General features: G+C 39.3%; 1 protein-coding gene across 2 annotated transcripts in view; it reads right to left on the bottom strand.

Annotated features, from left to right (window-relative positions):
* ORC5 (origin recognition complex subunit 5) overlaps positions 1-7107 on the bottom strand; it is a 65403-nt gene extending 58296 nt beyond the window's left edge. Inside the window, exons 1-4 of one of the 2 annotated variants that reach the window (XM_071423954.1) lie at positions 6978-7107; positions 4034-4212; positions 2481-2573; positions 39-236 (exon numbers count right to left, since the gene is read on the bottom strand). In XM_071423954.1, coding sequence (XP_071280055.1) covers positions 39-236; positions 2481-2573; positions 4034-4144 — 402 coding nt within the window. In that variant the 5' untranslated portion in view covers positions 4145-4212; positions 6978-7107. The remainder of the gene's footprint in view (positions 1-38; positions 237-2480; positions 2574-4033; positions 4213-6977) is intronic. The other variant, XM_071423953.1, reaches the window with a different exon arrangement.
* Positions 7108-15938: the final 8831 nt, after the last annotated feature.

Here is a 15938-nt window from a genome sequence, read left to right as displayed (position 1 = left end):
GCAGGACTGGGACTGGACATGAAAATGAAATTACTTACAATGTATACGGTTTGATCTTGAAGCTCCTGAGTGGCCAGAGCTTGTTTAAAGAGACGAACAAAGTCACTCAAAGTGTCACAATGCACAGGAGAGGTCTGCTCTGTGCCAGATGGACAGCTCTGCAGCTGGATGAGAATTTCTTCTAGCAGAAGTCGTGATGTAAAGTATTCCACACAGTTCACAAACACATGAGGAAGCTGAAGAGAACAAGAAAAATTACACAACTGTGTTTGGCTTTTTCAGTGTAAATACTCCAAAAAGAGTTTTCTCTTCCATATGAGAGAACCAAAGAAACCATACTCTGCCAACAGAATATAGTGCAAGCAAGTACCAAAATAACTTGTTAAAAAAAAGATAAATTATGCACCTAGTCAAAATATTATGTATCACAAACTGAAGAGAGAGCTGATGAATCTTCAAATGGAAGTATACCTTCTAACTATGTTTAAACACTGAAGCACAATGTATCCTTTAACCATGCTGAAAAATTGTGACCAATACACAAAAAGAAAACCAAATAGCATTTAGATCAAAGAAATTTAGACAACTGTGAGACATTACAGTATCATAAAATGGTTTATTATGAATTACAGTGTCTAGAAAACACAGACATCTCAAAGGATGTAATCTCTCCAGAACTACTGTGAATATTTTTGGCATTCAATGCATACAAATGATAAAGTGTAAGCTTCTGTATCAAACTCATGTCATCAGCATGATTGTGAAGAACATTTTCAGAAAATCAGATCTTTCCAAGCAAACAGTGAGTGAAAAAAACAGAGTATGAGATATATTATATGTATAACTTCAATAATATTGAAAAATCTACAGTCATTTGTCTTTAAATAGAAGGCACTATAACCCATAAAATACCAATGGTCAAACATACCTAAGGCAAAAAAAGATAAGCTATGTCTTAAAAATAGGGTTGCTAGAAAATTATCTGCACAACTCCATAATCTCTGGTAAGGCAGATGCTCTTTTTCACACTGAACGTTAAAACCTCTGGAAAACATTAGTCACTGGGATGCAGGAATGTGGTTGTCTGTAATAAAAAAAAATCCAAGCACTTCATTCCAGTCTTCCTACTGAAAATACAATATGATTCAGCAGCTGTGGGGAAGTGTGGGTACATGCTAGCAATCCACTCACACAGCATGTAATAAAAAGCTTTCCCACGATTTTGAACACCATTAAAAGGAAAGGGCTACATCACCAAAAAGCAGCTATTCAAAATGCTGCACCTCCATAGCAGAAGGAAAGCTGGGTGCCTCAGATGTGATTCACACCACCCCAGTACACAGGAGACACCCACATGTGGCACAAGAAGTTCTGCAGAGAGAGCTGCTCAAACCAGCCACTTCCCAGGGCCTGGCCACACCTTTGGATATGGTGCAAGAGGGCAGCTCAGTGCTGTGAGCTCTGTGAAGGCTACTGCATGCAAGAGGATCATAAACCCCTGCCTTCTACTGCTCTCCCACTGCAGAATTGTTTATCAAGGGGGTTTCTGCATAAAACCTGCAGATAAAGTGATAAGCTCACTCTGGACAAGCTGAAAGCGTCACAGACACATTTTATAAAAAATCCTTCCCTTAGGATTTTTTCTCCTGAGAAGCTGAGAGGCCTCAGGAACAAAACCAATGGTTACCTGCTGCTGTGGAATGCAACCAATCCAAGACTGTGATTGGTCTCGTGTGGTTGTTTCTAATTAATGGCCAATCACAGTCTGCTGGCTTGCACTCTCTCTCCGAAACACAAGCCTTTGTTATTCTTTCTTTCCTTTTCTATTCTTAGCTAGCTTTCTGATGAAATCCTTTCTTCTATTCTTTTAGTATAGTTTTAATATAATATATATTATAAAATAATAAATCAAGCCTTCTGAACATGGAGTCAGATCCTCATCTCTTCCCTCATCCTCAGACCCCTGTGAACACGGTCACGTGAAGGTATCAGAGCTATAGAAACACACAAGTAGAAATTACTGATTTAGGCATAAGTGAGCACCTGTCATTGGATTTAAATACCTGAATTTCATGACTGACAGAGATATTAACAGATCTAGATGGAAATTTCTGTAATGACACCCTTGAACTTAGGAGGACTTTAAAACATGTTTTGGATAAATTAAAACAAGGAGTCAATGGAGCTACTTCAGGCTAAGTCATGAAGAAAAGGTGAACAATATTTGCCTCCTTTTTTGTCTTTTTAAAACTTTCTTTAAAAAGTTATTATGATTTATATTATGTCTCAGTATGCACAATTTCATTTTATCTTAAGTGGCCTAGTGAGCAGAGTGATGCACTCATGACACAGTGAGTGGAGGAGAAGAATCAGGAAGGCAGAAATGGTTGAGGAAACCAACCATTTTGAGAAAGTAGAGGCTATTTTGAGGAACCATGGTTATAAACTGTAAATTCAATATCCTCCATGACCATTCTTACCTGCAAGGTAGTTAGAAGAGTTTTCATCACATAAGTTTTTCCACTAGATGTGTGTCCATAGATAAAGATGGATGGAAAACTAAACTGCTGACGCTAAGGGGAAAAAAAAAAAGTTGTTGTTTCAATTCTTCTTCTTTTCATTCACCAGATAAAAGATTTAACAATGAACTTTCCCCCTGAAAGAAAAGTTATCTCCTAATTGAAGCACTAAATACAAAATAAAGCAATTATTATAGAATCAGCAAGATCAAGTTTTATGTTACATCTTTGCTGAAATGCTGGGGGGTAAGTTGCAAGAATCAAGTAACACCTAACTGCCAATGAAACTGCTCAAACAAACAACAAAAACACACACACAGTGGGTTTTTAATTCAAATTAGTCAACCGACTGAAACAAAACCTTGGCAAGAACAAGTTGCAAGCCATACATTGCCCTAGCTCCTGCAAACACTACAAACTGCCTTTCTTTTCATTAGAACCAAACAGAAAGTAATTAAATGGTGTGAAGGAGGAGATGGTAAAGCTTGCTCTTCTTTCACAAGGTAATATTTGATGTATCTATTTATGTAATGGTCCTGATGCTGTTAATTTCATGTAGTTTTCTTAAGATGCAGGGAAATAATGGAATTATTCTTTTTCTCCATTCTGAACAGGTTTTTACACAGGTGAAAATGAAAAACACAGGTTTTTGTTTTAATTTCTAAGAATGTAAGTATATTGACTTAAAAATTAATACAAAAAACCTTGAAACTTTTTATGAAAAATAATAGTCTATTTATCTAAGATGAAACACTCTTGTGCAAGACATGCAGGTTTGAGTATCTGTACATTGATCAAGAATTGAAGTATCTATTTTTAAGAAGAGTTGTTGCCACTATGCTTGTAACATACATAAAACTTAAACACTGTAATTTGATGTTACTATTATTAGTATCCATAATTAAAGAGAGAAAACAGAAACTAATTTCCAGTTAGTTACTGAACGTAAGCAAGCAAACTGCTTATAAGCTTGCAGATAAAAATCCCCATAACTTTTTACCACAGCTTTTGTGAAGCAGTAACAGAATCATTTAACAGGCCAGTGGTTTCTAACTCTTACAACCAGCCTCAAAACTACTAAGAATCAGAACAATTTAGTGTACTTAGAATTCAGACACTCAGATTAGATTAACAGCTCAAAACCAAACAGAATTTCTACACTGACACCGAAAAAAATTACCCCAGAACTTTAGGTCTAGGAGGAAGAGGCTTGCTCCCTAGTACTAACTGGCAAAGACAGAATAGAGTTCTAGCAAAATCAGAATTCAGAGATATAATAGCTCTAAGTTTGTTTTGGTCCTTCCAGCTGCAAGACATCTTTCAACCTTCCAACATACCAGAACCTAGTGCCAAACACTAATGTTAAAGATGGTAACAAAAACCAAAACTTCAACAAAGAGGCAACCAAAGCATGCTCACAGTGACATCCCAAAAACACCATGAAATTTCTGTTTTCCCTCCTGAGACAGCAGAAGGCCTTTGCTCTACTCAGACACAGAACACAAGAGCACTACCTCTCCAAATATGGACAGCAACGTGGACACCTGGGACTCTCGGCAGGGCACCAAACCCTCCAAGTGAAGCAGGTCAGCTGCTGGGTACGCTGGATGCTCCAGATTGGGCATTTTGATGTCCCTGTAGTTGGTCACCCACACATGCACGTCCCTTCTGAGGTGCAGAGACAAAAAGTGATCTGCAAAAGAATAAGTTTTTGTTATTATTTGCTTCCATACATATAAAAGGAAAAGAAACGGGATTTGACAGAAAACCTAAACAGATATTCCAGCTCAAAATAAGGGTGTAACTATGACAGACTTAAAATTTGACTTTAGTAAAATTGCACTTAATTATGTAAGGCATTATACAGACATTTCCACACCAGACAAAACCCAAAAAAGCAAATCAAAATTGAAAGATACACAGGATATGAGCAAATCAATACAAGAATTATCCTAGTTCAGTTAACTGAGGAATTACACATTCAATTCTGGTTTTATATACATTTAAAACTAGCAAGAGAATAAAAATGAGTAAAGTAGATTATTCACAGATCACCACTCCCTGATCAGTCAATAAACAAGGATTTACAAACAACAGGAAAGAGGTAGGACAGAAGGAAAGATAAGGATGACAAAGTAATAGATCTCTGGCTGCTTACAGGAATGCCAACCCCATCTTGAAAGGAGCACAGGCATATGAGGAAAATCCAATTGATAGTAAAGACTGGAAATACTCCTTAAAAATGGTAGGAGTCCAAACCAGTTAAATAAAACTAACAGTAATGCCAATCTACCTTTTAGACAAGGACTAGATAAGGAAAAACAAAGGTCTTGATTGCTGTAACACTGGGAAGGCTGGATTTTAGTGACAGAATATAGAAAAACACCTCAAAGATACTCTTTGCATTTCTAAAACTGCTGGAAAGATGGTACTTTTACCTGTTGTGATGCAGACAACATGCAGAGAGAACTGAAATGACCCCAACAGCTGGATTCTGACTTTGTCAAACACAACGTGACAATCAAAAACAAAGTTTGGAAATTTCATTAGGGCAATAAAGATATCAACTGACAGGATTATCTGTATGTTATCAAGACAAAGATAATAAACAAAGCACTCCCAACTGTTTTAAATGTGAGTATTTACAGACAAATACATTATGCTGGTTATAAGTACAACAGCAGTGGAAAAAATACCAGGCTAGCAGAAGGAAATCAGGAATAGCAAGGTAAAGGGAAAACTGTTCTGAAAGAAAAATGCAGTAGTGCATTGCACTAACAGGAGAGCTACTGGGGTACAAGGAGGTTTATAAATATGAATGTATTTATGGAAATACCTTAAAATAGAGTTCCTTTTGGGACCAATCTCTGGTTAGTATTTCCATAAATAGATTTGAGAAAATATTTTTTCTTTTGTTTTTTACACTTTGCCTTCAGTGTCTTCTAAGATAAAAGCTGGGATTGTAGAATCAACAGAAAAATTAAGTGGAATTAATGAGAAAAAAAAAGGATATCACTGATGACATAAGTAATTCAGTACTTGTATTACACCTGTTTGAAAGTAATCACATCACACTTAACAAGGGCTACAGTTAGATATCAAGAAACTAAGTCTGCAGTAACTCGAAAAATAAGTTTATTTATAAGTCAATCACATATTAAATATTGGAAATCAAAGTAATGCTGCTGTCAGGGGCAAAAAAAAAAAAAACCAAACCCTACAATCATATGTATCAGGCAAACTATTTCCTATACACAGAATCACACAATGAGCCTTGGTCTATTTTACCAGCTTTGAATGGGTCTGTGCATCTCTCCACCGTATCTATTCAATGGAATTAAGCCACAAAAAACCAAATAGCTTGATTAAGGCTGCTATCTAAAAAGTTAGCTAGGTATTTCAAGAACGAAAAGAAAAAAATTATGACAGAAGCCTCTAAAAGCAAGGACAAAAAAGCGGCGGAAAAGTTCTAGAAAAGGCTGAAAAACTTGTGTAAATTTAAGGGGAAAAAAAAAAAAAAAGACAGCCCTTTTGCTCCACTGGTTACAGGAGAACAGGGCTTGACTGTGTCCCAAATGCATCTAAAGCCATAAAGCACTGCAGCTTTCCAAGGCCACTCCCAGGCAAACTTCCCTGGGGAAGCACAAATCTCCTGCTGATTGTTCCGTGTCTGCCAGCCCCGCCTGCTTCTCACACACCCCAGCAAATGGCAACTTTCGCCAAACATTTCACACATCTCAGCCCATTTCCACCTTTTCATTTCAGGATGGAAACCTGCATCTCTACTGGGTATCCGTAGGTGTCTTAATCTCCAAGCCCATTCACGAGCTCACAAGAGAAAGGACGCCTAGAGCAACGTGTTTACAAAACAATTCATTTAGATTAAATGGCAATGATAACACAAAGGTAAGTATCAGCCAAAGCTTGAATTCAGGATGTTCCAGCCCAGGGAAAGTTGCACGTGTGAGTCCAGCCAGACCAGGAAGGTGCCAAAATCACTTTTCAACTGAGACCGAGTAAAGCTGTTCAGAGCACAAGTTAAACTTCATGGCGGGACTTCATTATTTACTAGGACTTCTCTCAACTCACTGGTCCCAAAATACCTACAGCTGGCAGCCTCTCCACACTCTAGCATAAAAAATGACATACAAAAATGACTGAACTTAAGAGATTAGCACGGTTCTGCGCCCTCTCAAGCCCTACAAGCCCCCTGGGCGGCACGGGCGTGACTTGGCTGAGGGGGAACGACGACCCCCGGCCTCCATCGAGCGCGGCTTAAGGGCTCCTTCCGCCACGCGTGTGTGAGGCTGAGGGTGCTCCCGGCCTAGGGGGCGGCTCAGCCCGCGGCAGCTTTCGCTCTCGCACCGATTCCTGCCGAGAAAGCGGAGCAGCAGCCGGTCTACCCCTTCCGCTCCTCACCCTCCGTCCTTCCTACCCGCCCGTCCCGGCTCCTCTCACCGGCTCCTCACCCGCTCCCGCCGCCACCGCGCGCCGCCGCTGCCCCACCTCCTCGGCCCGCGCGCATGCGCCGTGACCACGGCGGGTCCGCCTGGGGCGGGGCGGCCGTGAGGGGAGTCCGCCGCTTTCCCCGCCGGGTATCCCACAGGATAGCCTGTGTTATCCCGCTGAGAGGGTCGCTGGGGCACTCTGCCCCTTACCCAGCCGCATATTCCAGAGGATAGCCTGTGTTACCCCGCTGGGAGAGGCTCCGGGGCACTCTGCCCCTTACCCAGCCAAATATCCCAGAGGATAGCCTGTGTTACCCCGCTGGGAGAGATGCTGGGGCACTCTGCCCCTTACCCAGCCGGATATCCCAGAGGATAGCCTGTGTTACCCCGCTGGGAGAGACGCTGGGGCACTCTGCCATTCACCCAGCCGGGTATCCCACAGGATAGCCTGTGTTACCCCGCTGGGAGAGACGCTGGGGCACTCTGCCATTCACCCAGCCGGGTATCCCACAGGATCTCCTGTGTTACCCCGCTGGGAGAGACGCTGGGGCATTCTGCTGCTGCGGGAGCCCGAGGGCTGAGCCGTTTCTCCCGCAGGGACCGGCTTGAGGGTGTTGCAAAATGTGAAACATGTAAACTTTTCTTAAGAAGGGATGGTCTTTGATCTTTGCATACATTGAAATCCAATCAACAAGAAGGGAGAATTCATCCGTGAAAGAGAGAGGGATGGTAGTGGACACAGGATGCAGAATTTACCGGCGGGCCTCGAGGACAGTTGGCAGAACACCCGAGATAAGCAAACAACTTTAAAAGCCAAATATGCTAAATCGGCCCTGGGTGGGTAAAAAGTAATTCCAGGCAGACGGTGATTGTAGACCCAAGAAATCCCCAGACCCAAAAGAAGAGAAAGTTTGAGCATGCGGACTAATTAACATGAGAAGCGAGAGAATCATTAGCTAATGAATATTGACTAATAAGAGAACTCTGTAACTTGTAGGAAATGAACACTAACTCCATTGTTTGCTAAAATGTATAAATAATAAAAAGTTTTGATAGTTGGGGTGTTTGATCTCTGGAATATCACCAAGTGCCCAGGCTTTACAACTCAGAAATAAATAATCAATGTCTCTCTTGAGTGTATAATTATTGGCTTGTTGCATGCCAGGTAATAAATCTGATTTTGTGGACAACTGTGGCCTGGCTTACACATATTAAGTGCACATAACTTAGATCTATTCCTACACAAAACTGCTTAAAGCCAGGTCTCTGGAGCCTCTGCTTCAGTCATGCTCTGAAAATACATAACCATAGATCCAAATTACAGCTGAAGTTATATTATGCATAAGCAGTGCACACTGTATTAGAGGGATAAATGTGACAACTTCATGCTGGGTTATGAAAACTCAAGTGATAAACTCCTTCTGTACCCAGAGTTGGGTGCAATGTTAAATAAGTAAATAAGACTTGTGTGAATCAAGCATGGCTTATTTTTAGCAGTCAGGGTTTTTTGTAAATATGCATGTACATGCACAATCATCATGGCTTGGCCTGAACAGTAGTTCAAATCTTTAGATATATGTTGTAAATTTATAGACTGAAACCAATCTGAATGGAATTACATAAAGAGAAGCAAAAAAAAAAAAAAAAAAAACTAACTGATTTATGGTTATCTATAACATATAGATAACCATATATATACTATGGTATAGATACCATATATCTATACCATATTTGTGTAAAGTCTTGGGTTTTGGTTGTTCTTTTTGAATGGCTTACTATTTATCACTGTTTTGATAAAGCACAATAATATGGTGAAATTATTGTTACTGCTACTGAATTTGCATATACGTGAACAAAAGTTGTTGTATTACTAGTTCAGTCCACTTCTTGATTTGTGACAAAATCTTTATTTGGAACAATATGTATGTTTTAAAGTGTCAAGGCCTATGCTTCCCAACAGAGTGAAATACTTTTTTTTCTAGCTTTTGAAACCATGGAATCTCTTGGGGCAGATTGCTCTGCATACAGGTGGACCATGTTTCAGAAAAAATTCCAAATATAATAACTGAAAGAAGTCTCAGTGAGTCCACATTTGTATAGTTATGTGGAAAATGAAATTAAATACTTTGGAAGCAGTTCTTAGTGATGTTTGGAACTTGTATCTTCTATGGATGACTACTGAGCAAATCTGAAATTTGGTTTGGAATTGAGCAAGAATCCTAAAACAAGAGGTCAGTTTTTAAATATGTAGTTTTCCATTCAGTGGTTCTCTTGGAGAATCAATGATCCAGGCTGGTGTGCCTCCCAAGGTCACTTGAACACAACATAAATCCATTTTACCTCACAGAGGAGAGTCTCACTCTCCCTGTTGTGTCCCCACTTCCACTCATTTTCTGGTCCTAGGATTTGGGTGGTTTATAAAGAGAGATTGTTGAGGGAACCAGTCCAGTTGAAATCCACCCAACAGATACTTCAGTGATTAGAGCCTCACTTCCAAAAGCTGGTTATCAACTAGGAGGGATCTCCACTCCTGTCTTGTTTAGCTTCTAGTTTGCAGTTCAAACAATATACCCAGTAACAATTCTGCTTATTAATCCAGAGGGCCACCATTATTACTATGAGATAAAACTCAAAAATTAATTTCTGTTTCTGAATTTAATTTCTATTAATTAAAATCTGCAAATTAAAAATTATCACAGAAGACCACTGAGCAATTCTGCCATTTACTTGGGCACATCAGTGTCCATATATTCCTACAGAAAGTCTCTGCTTCCCAGAAAACTGCATAAATTTAGTAAGTTATTTATTATTTATTTTCATTCAAGAGGCCAAAACTGTTTAGTAGCAGTTGCTAGAGATAGATTTCATGCCTAAGTATAGGTGGTTATGTGCAGCATAATGAATTTCAGTTTAGATCTTTCATCAACACATTTTTCACTGATGTCACTCAATATTCATTTCTGAAGAGCTTTAAATTATTTCTTGATTTATACTAAGCTGTCACATGTCTTTTTATCTTATTTTGATTATGAGTTGCTTAGATACCAAATATAAAATGAAGCATGCAGTAAACTGAGGCTTGAAACTTGCATGAAACAGAGTGGGAGATAGACCTTTCTCACTGTATTTGTGGTCTGGTATTTTATATTAAAACTTTTTTCTTTGTGAAGCTTATTTTCAGTACAGGTAATGATTAATTTTCATTCAGGATTTTGCATCCACAGTTCCAGTTCAGCAGGAAACTTTAAATATAGACTATTTACTCATTTGGTTGAAATCACTGGGATTCCTCATTTCTTAAACTTATGTATTTAAGTGAATTACAGGATTATGTTCTTTATATATGTCTTTCTATATATATAAATGGAACCATGTATAGAACACATACATATTTATCTAGGGTCTGTATTTATGTAAAGCTATACAGAGGGAACTATGGGTATAGAATATGTGCAGTATTTTTTTTTATTTCTTCCTTTCTTTCCAAGATACATTTTACCAGAGGTGCCATTGTGAAGGGTGCTATTGAGACTGCATCCAGATTATTTTTTAGCAGTCTCTTCCTATTCCAAAAAGTCAATTGCAGCTGACAAAGGTGCAGAAAAGCACTTTGACAAAGAGCAGGAAGAAATTATTACTTTGGAAAGATGTTCACTTGAAAGCACCATTGAGGTGGTTTAAGAAATGACTGCCACCACATTTCCTGCCTTGTTGGATGATACAGCTCTTTCAACAGAGCAAGTGGAAAGGATAGTGTCATTATCTACCTCTACAGAAATCATCCACTTAAATTCCCAGGTGAAGATTATTTAAAATATATGTGTGGTGATTTTTCTTCAAAATGGATGAAATTTCTCAAGTGACTTATCTCCTCATTGTCCTGATAATGAAACAACAAAGGTCAGGGGTAGTCAGGCTTTGTAAAAGCAGATTTGGATGAAAGGGCTTTGAGTTACATCAGGAGAAACAGTCCCTGGAGACAGTTCTGTGGGCTGTGAATGGCAGGAGCACAGTGTATTCTCTGCACATCTTTTGCTGACTCCCAGTCATCCCATCTCAGTGCCAAGGGGTAATGCCAGTGGTGACCTGGCACTGCTCACAGCCAGCAGGGGTTCTCTTCCACCAGCATTTGGCAGCAGAATCAGAAACTGAGATTTGATCCATAATTCCTCATTAAGTTTGCTAAAGATAGACAATGATGAATGTTTAACAATCTAATCGTTAGTGATTATAATCACCAACAGTGGATTTTCAAGGAATTAGGAGTAATTAAGCTCTCATTTATAACTCATTAATATGAAAACCAGTAATTCTATGGATTAAATACTCCCATAGTATCTAATGCAGAGGATGTTGCAGACAGAAATATATGATGAACGATCTAGAGTTTGAGATCTCCAAATGAGATCTGACAAAAATATCACCATAGGCAATTACTGCTAAATTTCAGCTGGCTGCTTAGACAAATCTATTGCACAGTATCATAACAGTTTACTTAGAATTTAGGCCTCAAGGGAAGCAATCTGTTAAAGGTGAAGGAGAGAAAATAAATACCTTTCCTCAAGCTGCCAATAAACAAAGTCAATTCATACTGGAGATGTCTTAGTTTTTAGTTATATTTCCATTAATTCTAGGCATGTTTGTTTTCCAAATTATTTTTCTGGGAAAATTATGTTCTACCACCAACATCCTCAGTTAAATCAATGTATTAATTACTATGGTTATTTTTCTAAAAAGGTACATAGAGGATTGCAGGAATGTACTTATTCCTCACAGATAATATTTATCAGGAGTGTATCAGTTTTGAATACAAAACTGATAAGGTTTGATAAGTTATTTTATATTCTTTATAAATCAGAAGGCCAAGAAAGGTGAATGTCATGGTAGGTATGTAACCAAAACCTGATACTTATCATTATATATTTAGATTATGAAAGTCATGCCAGAGTGATGCCATTTCTAGTTCAGGTTAGTTCTATCTGGAAATTCTTGATTTACTTGCCTTAATGCCTGAACATAGACTGGATTAGTTAGACATGTGAGTTTGGACTCAATGAATTTGCATAACTGACATTTGTTTGTAGATCCCAGTGTGAATTGAAATAAAACTGAGCTTGTTTTCATCTGTATTAAACTCCCCATAGTCCAAAAAGTAACTTACACTACATTTATCTTTGTTCATGTGCTGGGGTCCCCTGAACAGAGCCTGACAGCCTTGACTTCCAGCTTTACCCCATTTACAGAGTCCCCAGCACTGGGACATGATATCCTAGCAATTTTTAAGTGATTTTTTATCTCTCATGACATCATCTATGATGCAGGATTCACATTCCCAAGGAGCATAGTCTTTTGGGAGGGTTTTGCTTTCCTTAAATTGGACATGTAACTGTTGATACATTCACTGTGAAATGGTTTTCCTTCATGTGGGGTTGATATTATTTTGAAAGTGGTTGAGTTGATTGTTGTTTCATACTCACAGCAATATCATTTCCATGGGATTTTTTTTGCTAGCTTCCAAAACATTATAAAAGATAGAGCACAACACTTTTTTGTCAATATAGAATTGAAAGTTAATTTAATATTTGAAAAGAAAATCAACAAAATATTGAGTCTGCAGCAGAATGCAGCAAACCGAGTCATCACATTTGTGGACTAAACTTTAATATCTGTGGTGGTTTGACAGGAAATATATTTTCTGGGATGCTGTGGTCAGGCCAATGGGTGCTCAGATTTTAATATTGGCACCTAATGTGGCCATTGGGACATTGGACACGCCTCTGAGAACACGGGGTTACAAGCAGGACTCTCTGCTGGGAGGCTCTCTTTGGATTTCCGGCGGGAAAGGGTTTGGATCTCTCCCCCTGTCCCAGCTGCCAGCTGGGCGTAGGGAGGGGAAGCCACGTGGCCATGAGGTGGGCCTGGCTCAAAGGTAGAAGAGAGGGAGAGGCACCGGGAGTTTGTATAGCCATGTACCAGTTTGTATAGCCATGTACCACAGGGGAGAGAGAGAGAGAGAGCGCCAGTGCCGGGATTGATATCTTGAAATTTGATATCCTGTGCTGGCCGCACAGCCCGCAGCCGGCGGAGAAGCGGGGGATGCCGTTCGGCGATGTGTCTGGCCGCTTGCAAGAGCTTTTAACCCTTTTGTAGACAATGAAAACTCTGCAGAGCATTGACCTCTCCTAGAGGGAGATAGAGCAGAAGATGAAGAGGAAACTGAGTAAGAGAGGTCTGAGCAAAGGAGAGATCTGAAAAAAATAGAGAAGAACTCAGGTAGAGGAGATGATAGAGTAGCTTATGCTGGACTCTTTTTGTGTAGCCATGGACAGAGCCATGTTCCTTGTGATACAGGGACTGCATTCTAGGGGGAGGCAATGCCTCAGAACCAAGAGGGTTCGGTGTGGGTACCCCTCGGCCCCAGGGGATGAAAAATATGGGGGGGACAGATGTCCCAACGTTGAGACTGTGCCTTTTTGGAGTGGGACGAAGCATCCTTAAAAGTCAACCCTAGAAGCAGCTCTGGTCCGTGTTCAGTGGTGAGAGCACTGGACATGAAAGGAAGAGGTCACCATTGGCACAAGAAGGACTCCTTCTCCTCTTGATGAACTGAGGATTGAGTGTTCTGAAGGGTGGTGCCGGACCGAGAGTCGATGATTTGGGGGATGTATTGGGAATTTGGTGGGGAGGAGGAGGAGGAGATGTATTTGTGAAGTTTTCATTTTCCTTGCGTGTTTCTTTTTTTTTTCCTTTCCCTTGTAGTTTAGTTAATAATTTTTTTTTCTAAGTGAGAGCTTGCTTTGGTTATTCCTGGTCACATCTCACAGCAGAAACCAGAGAGAGAGTATTCTCATGCAGGGACTGGCATTGTGCCAGTGTCAAACCATGACAATATCACATTTTTAATCTAGAAAAGTAAAAAGCATTTAAATTTCACTGTGGTCAGATAGGCTATTTACTAAGGCTAGTAAGGAATCCTATCTACATCTCAGCTTGAACTTTTCCTTCAGCTTATTTTCCACGACCATATAACTGTCTCAGTCTTATACCAAACTCTCAGCAAAATAAATTTGGCATTTAGATAACTGCATTGGAAAAAAATTCCACGCTAACAATTTTTAATAATCCTAATTAATCATTGATTAGTGCTAGTGACAGCAAAAAAAATTATTTGCTGTTTGCACTGAGCTGAATTAATTTACTTGCAAAATGAATGCAATTAACCACTAAGACTAACAGTGATAATGTATTAATCTCCCATTTCTATGTACTATATCAATAAAAAAGTATCTGTTTGGTAAGTGATAAGCAAAGAAAAGCAAGGTAGTTTCAGGTGGTAGATCTTTCATTGCATTTGTCACCTGTGTGTTGTGGTTTCTTTCAACTGCAATAAATAATACATTATTTGGAGAGAAAAGCTATACAAACCTTGGTAGATAAGGCATTTTTTCTTACAGTACCCTTTGGGTAGCAGTAAGTGACCATGTAGGACCAACCTCTTTCTTCTTCATGTCTTTCAGCTACTTTGTCAATATTTATAACAACTGTAGTTTTTCTCAAAACATTCTAGCACTTAACTTACACAACCTATATTCAGCTTTTATCTGTAGGAAAATCTGTTCTGCCTTTGACAGCTTCTGCACTTGGAAATGTTTTTTTAGCTCTTTACTTCTAGTATGGTCTCATAGTCAGGTATGCCCTGTGCTTGTGACATACAAACAGCATTTTTGCTTGTCTTTCTTTTAGTAGTCAAAATTGAGCGTTTAAAAATCAGCCTAGAAACCACATGCAGTATTTCACGTACTGAGCATCATATTCCACCTTCAGGCTTCTGTTTGGTATCCCCATCTGTGGGTCCAGCAATTGGTGGCCCCTTAATTTGCCTCTTTGTATAAGAAGTTCACAATCAACAGGCTGTTTATTGGCCTATATAGGTGACAAATATGTATAAATGACAAGTATATGTCCCTTTTTTGGGTAAAGTGAAGGTGGCCCATTCATCTGTGTAAAAATGGGTAAGTATTAAGCATGGGCAATTTACTCTGTCAGCACTCCTCAATGCAAAACAGACTTTGCCCAGCTACTAAGATTCTTCCCCAACATCCCCTAGGATCTTTGCATAATATTTCATTCCAAGGGATGATCACATGCTTCATAATTATGATCTGCATATTCTGTTCTGATTTGTGAGGTTCCAGTTCAAAAAATTGGGAACACATAGACTGGATCAGGTTGATCACCAGAGTAATCGATAATCACAGTATAGCAGAAGCCTAATTATTGCTTTGCTTCTTCTTTTCCTTAGTATATATCATAAAAAAGGACAATATTAAGGAAAGAACAGGAAAGAGAGAGTTCTGCTGGGATTTCAGATGTATAGAAGCCTTTTTAACTGTAGATGGTGTTGACTGGAAGGACGATGCCAGTTGCCACCATGAGCTGACCAGAGATGCAGGCAACATTGCCTGTGAAAGAGTGAGGATATGGTGTGTGGTGATGGGTTATATATTCAAAAGTCCTGCTCTGAATGAGACATTTCAGAGTAAAGAGATCCAAGATGGTGGTTGGGTTTACATGTGACCAGGAGGATAGAGATGTTGCCCACAGGAAATCAAGAAAGAGTATTCAGGCAGGTTAAGAGCTCTGGATTAGACACTTTAAACTCAGCATGACTCAGAGGACTGATGTGAGAAAAAGAGGCTGTGATTTTTTACTTTTGTACAAAGAAGACTGACTTTAAAAGAGAGAGTTATTGCTGAGCTAGAATAGAGGTAGGAGCTAAATCTGTTTTCAGTAGAGAAGATGAGAAGATTTAAAAGAAAAAAGGTGTCTGCTGATGCTCTATCAAGAAGAATTCTTTCAACTATGAGTAAAAAGAGCTTTCATTTGAGGACATTTCAACTGATGATTTCAAACTTCCAGACTACAGTAATTGTTTTCTCTGCAAAACTAGTGATTCTGCCAAGCCCCATCT

Source organism: Agelaius tricolor, unplaced genomic scaffold (genome assembly GCF_023055355.1).
Source record: "Agelaius tricolor isolate 1412-34295 unplaced genomic scaffold, bAgeTri1.0.p SCAF_3, whole genome shotgun sequence".
In the NCBI taxonomy this organism is placed as follows: Eukaryota; Metazoa; Chordata; class Aves; order Passeriformes; family Icteridae; genus Agelaius; species Agelaius tricolor.
This window is presented reverse-complemented; position numbering and strand designations above follow the sequence as displayed.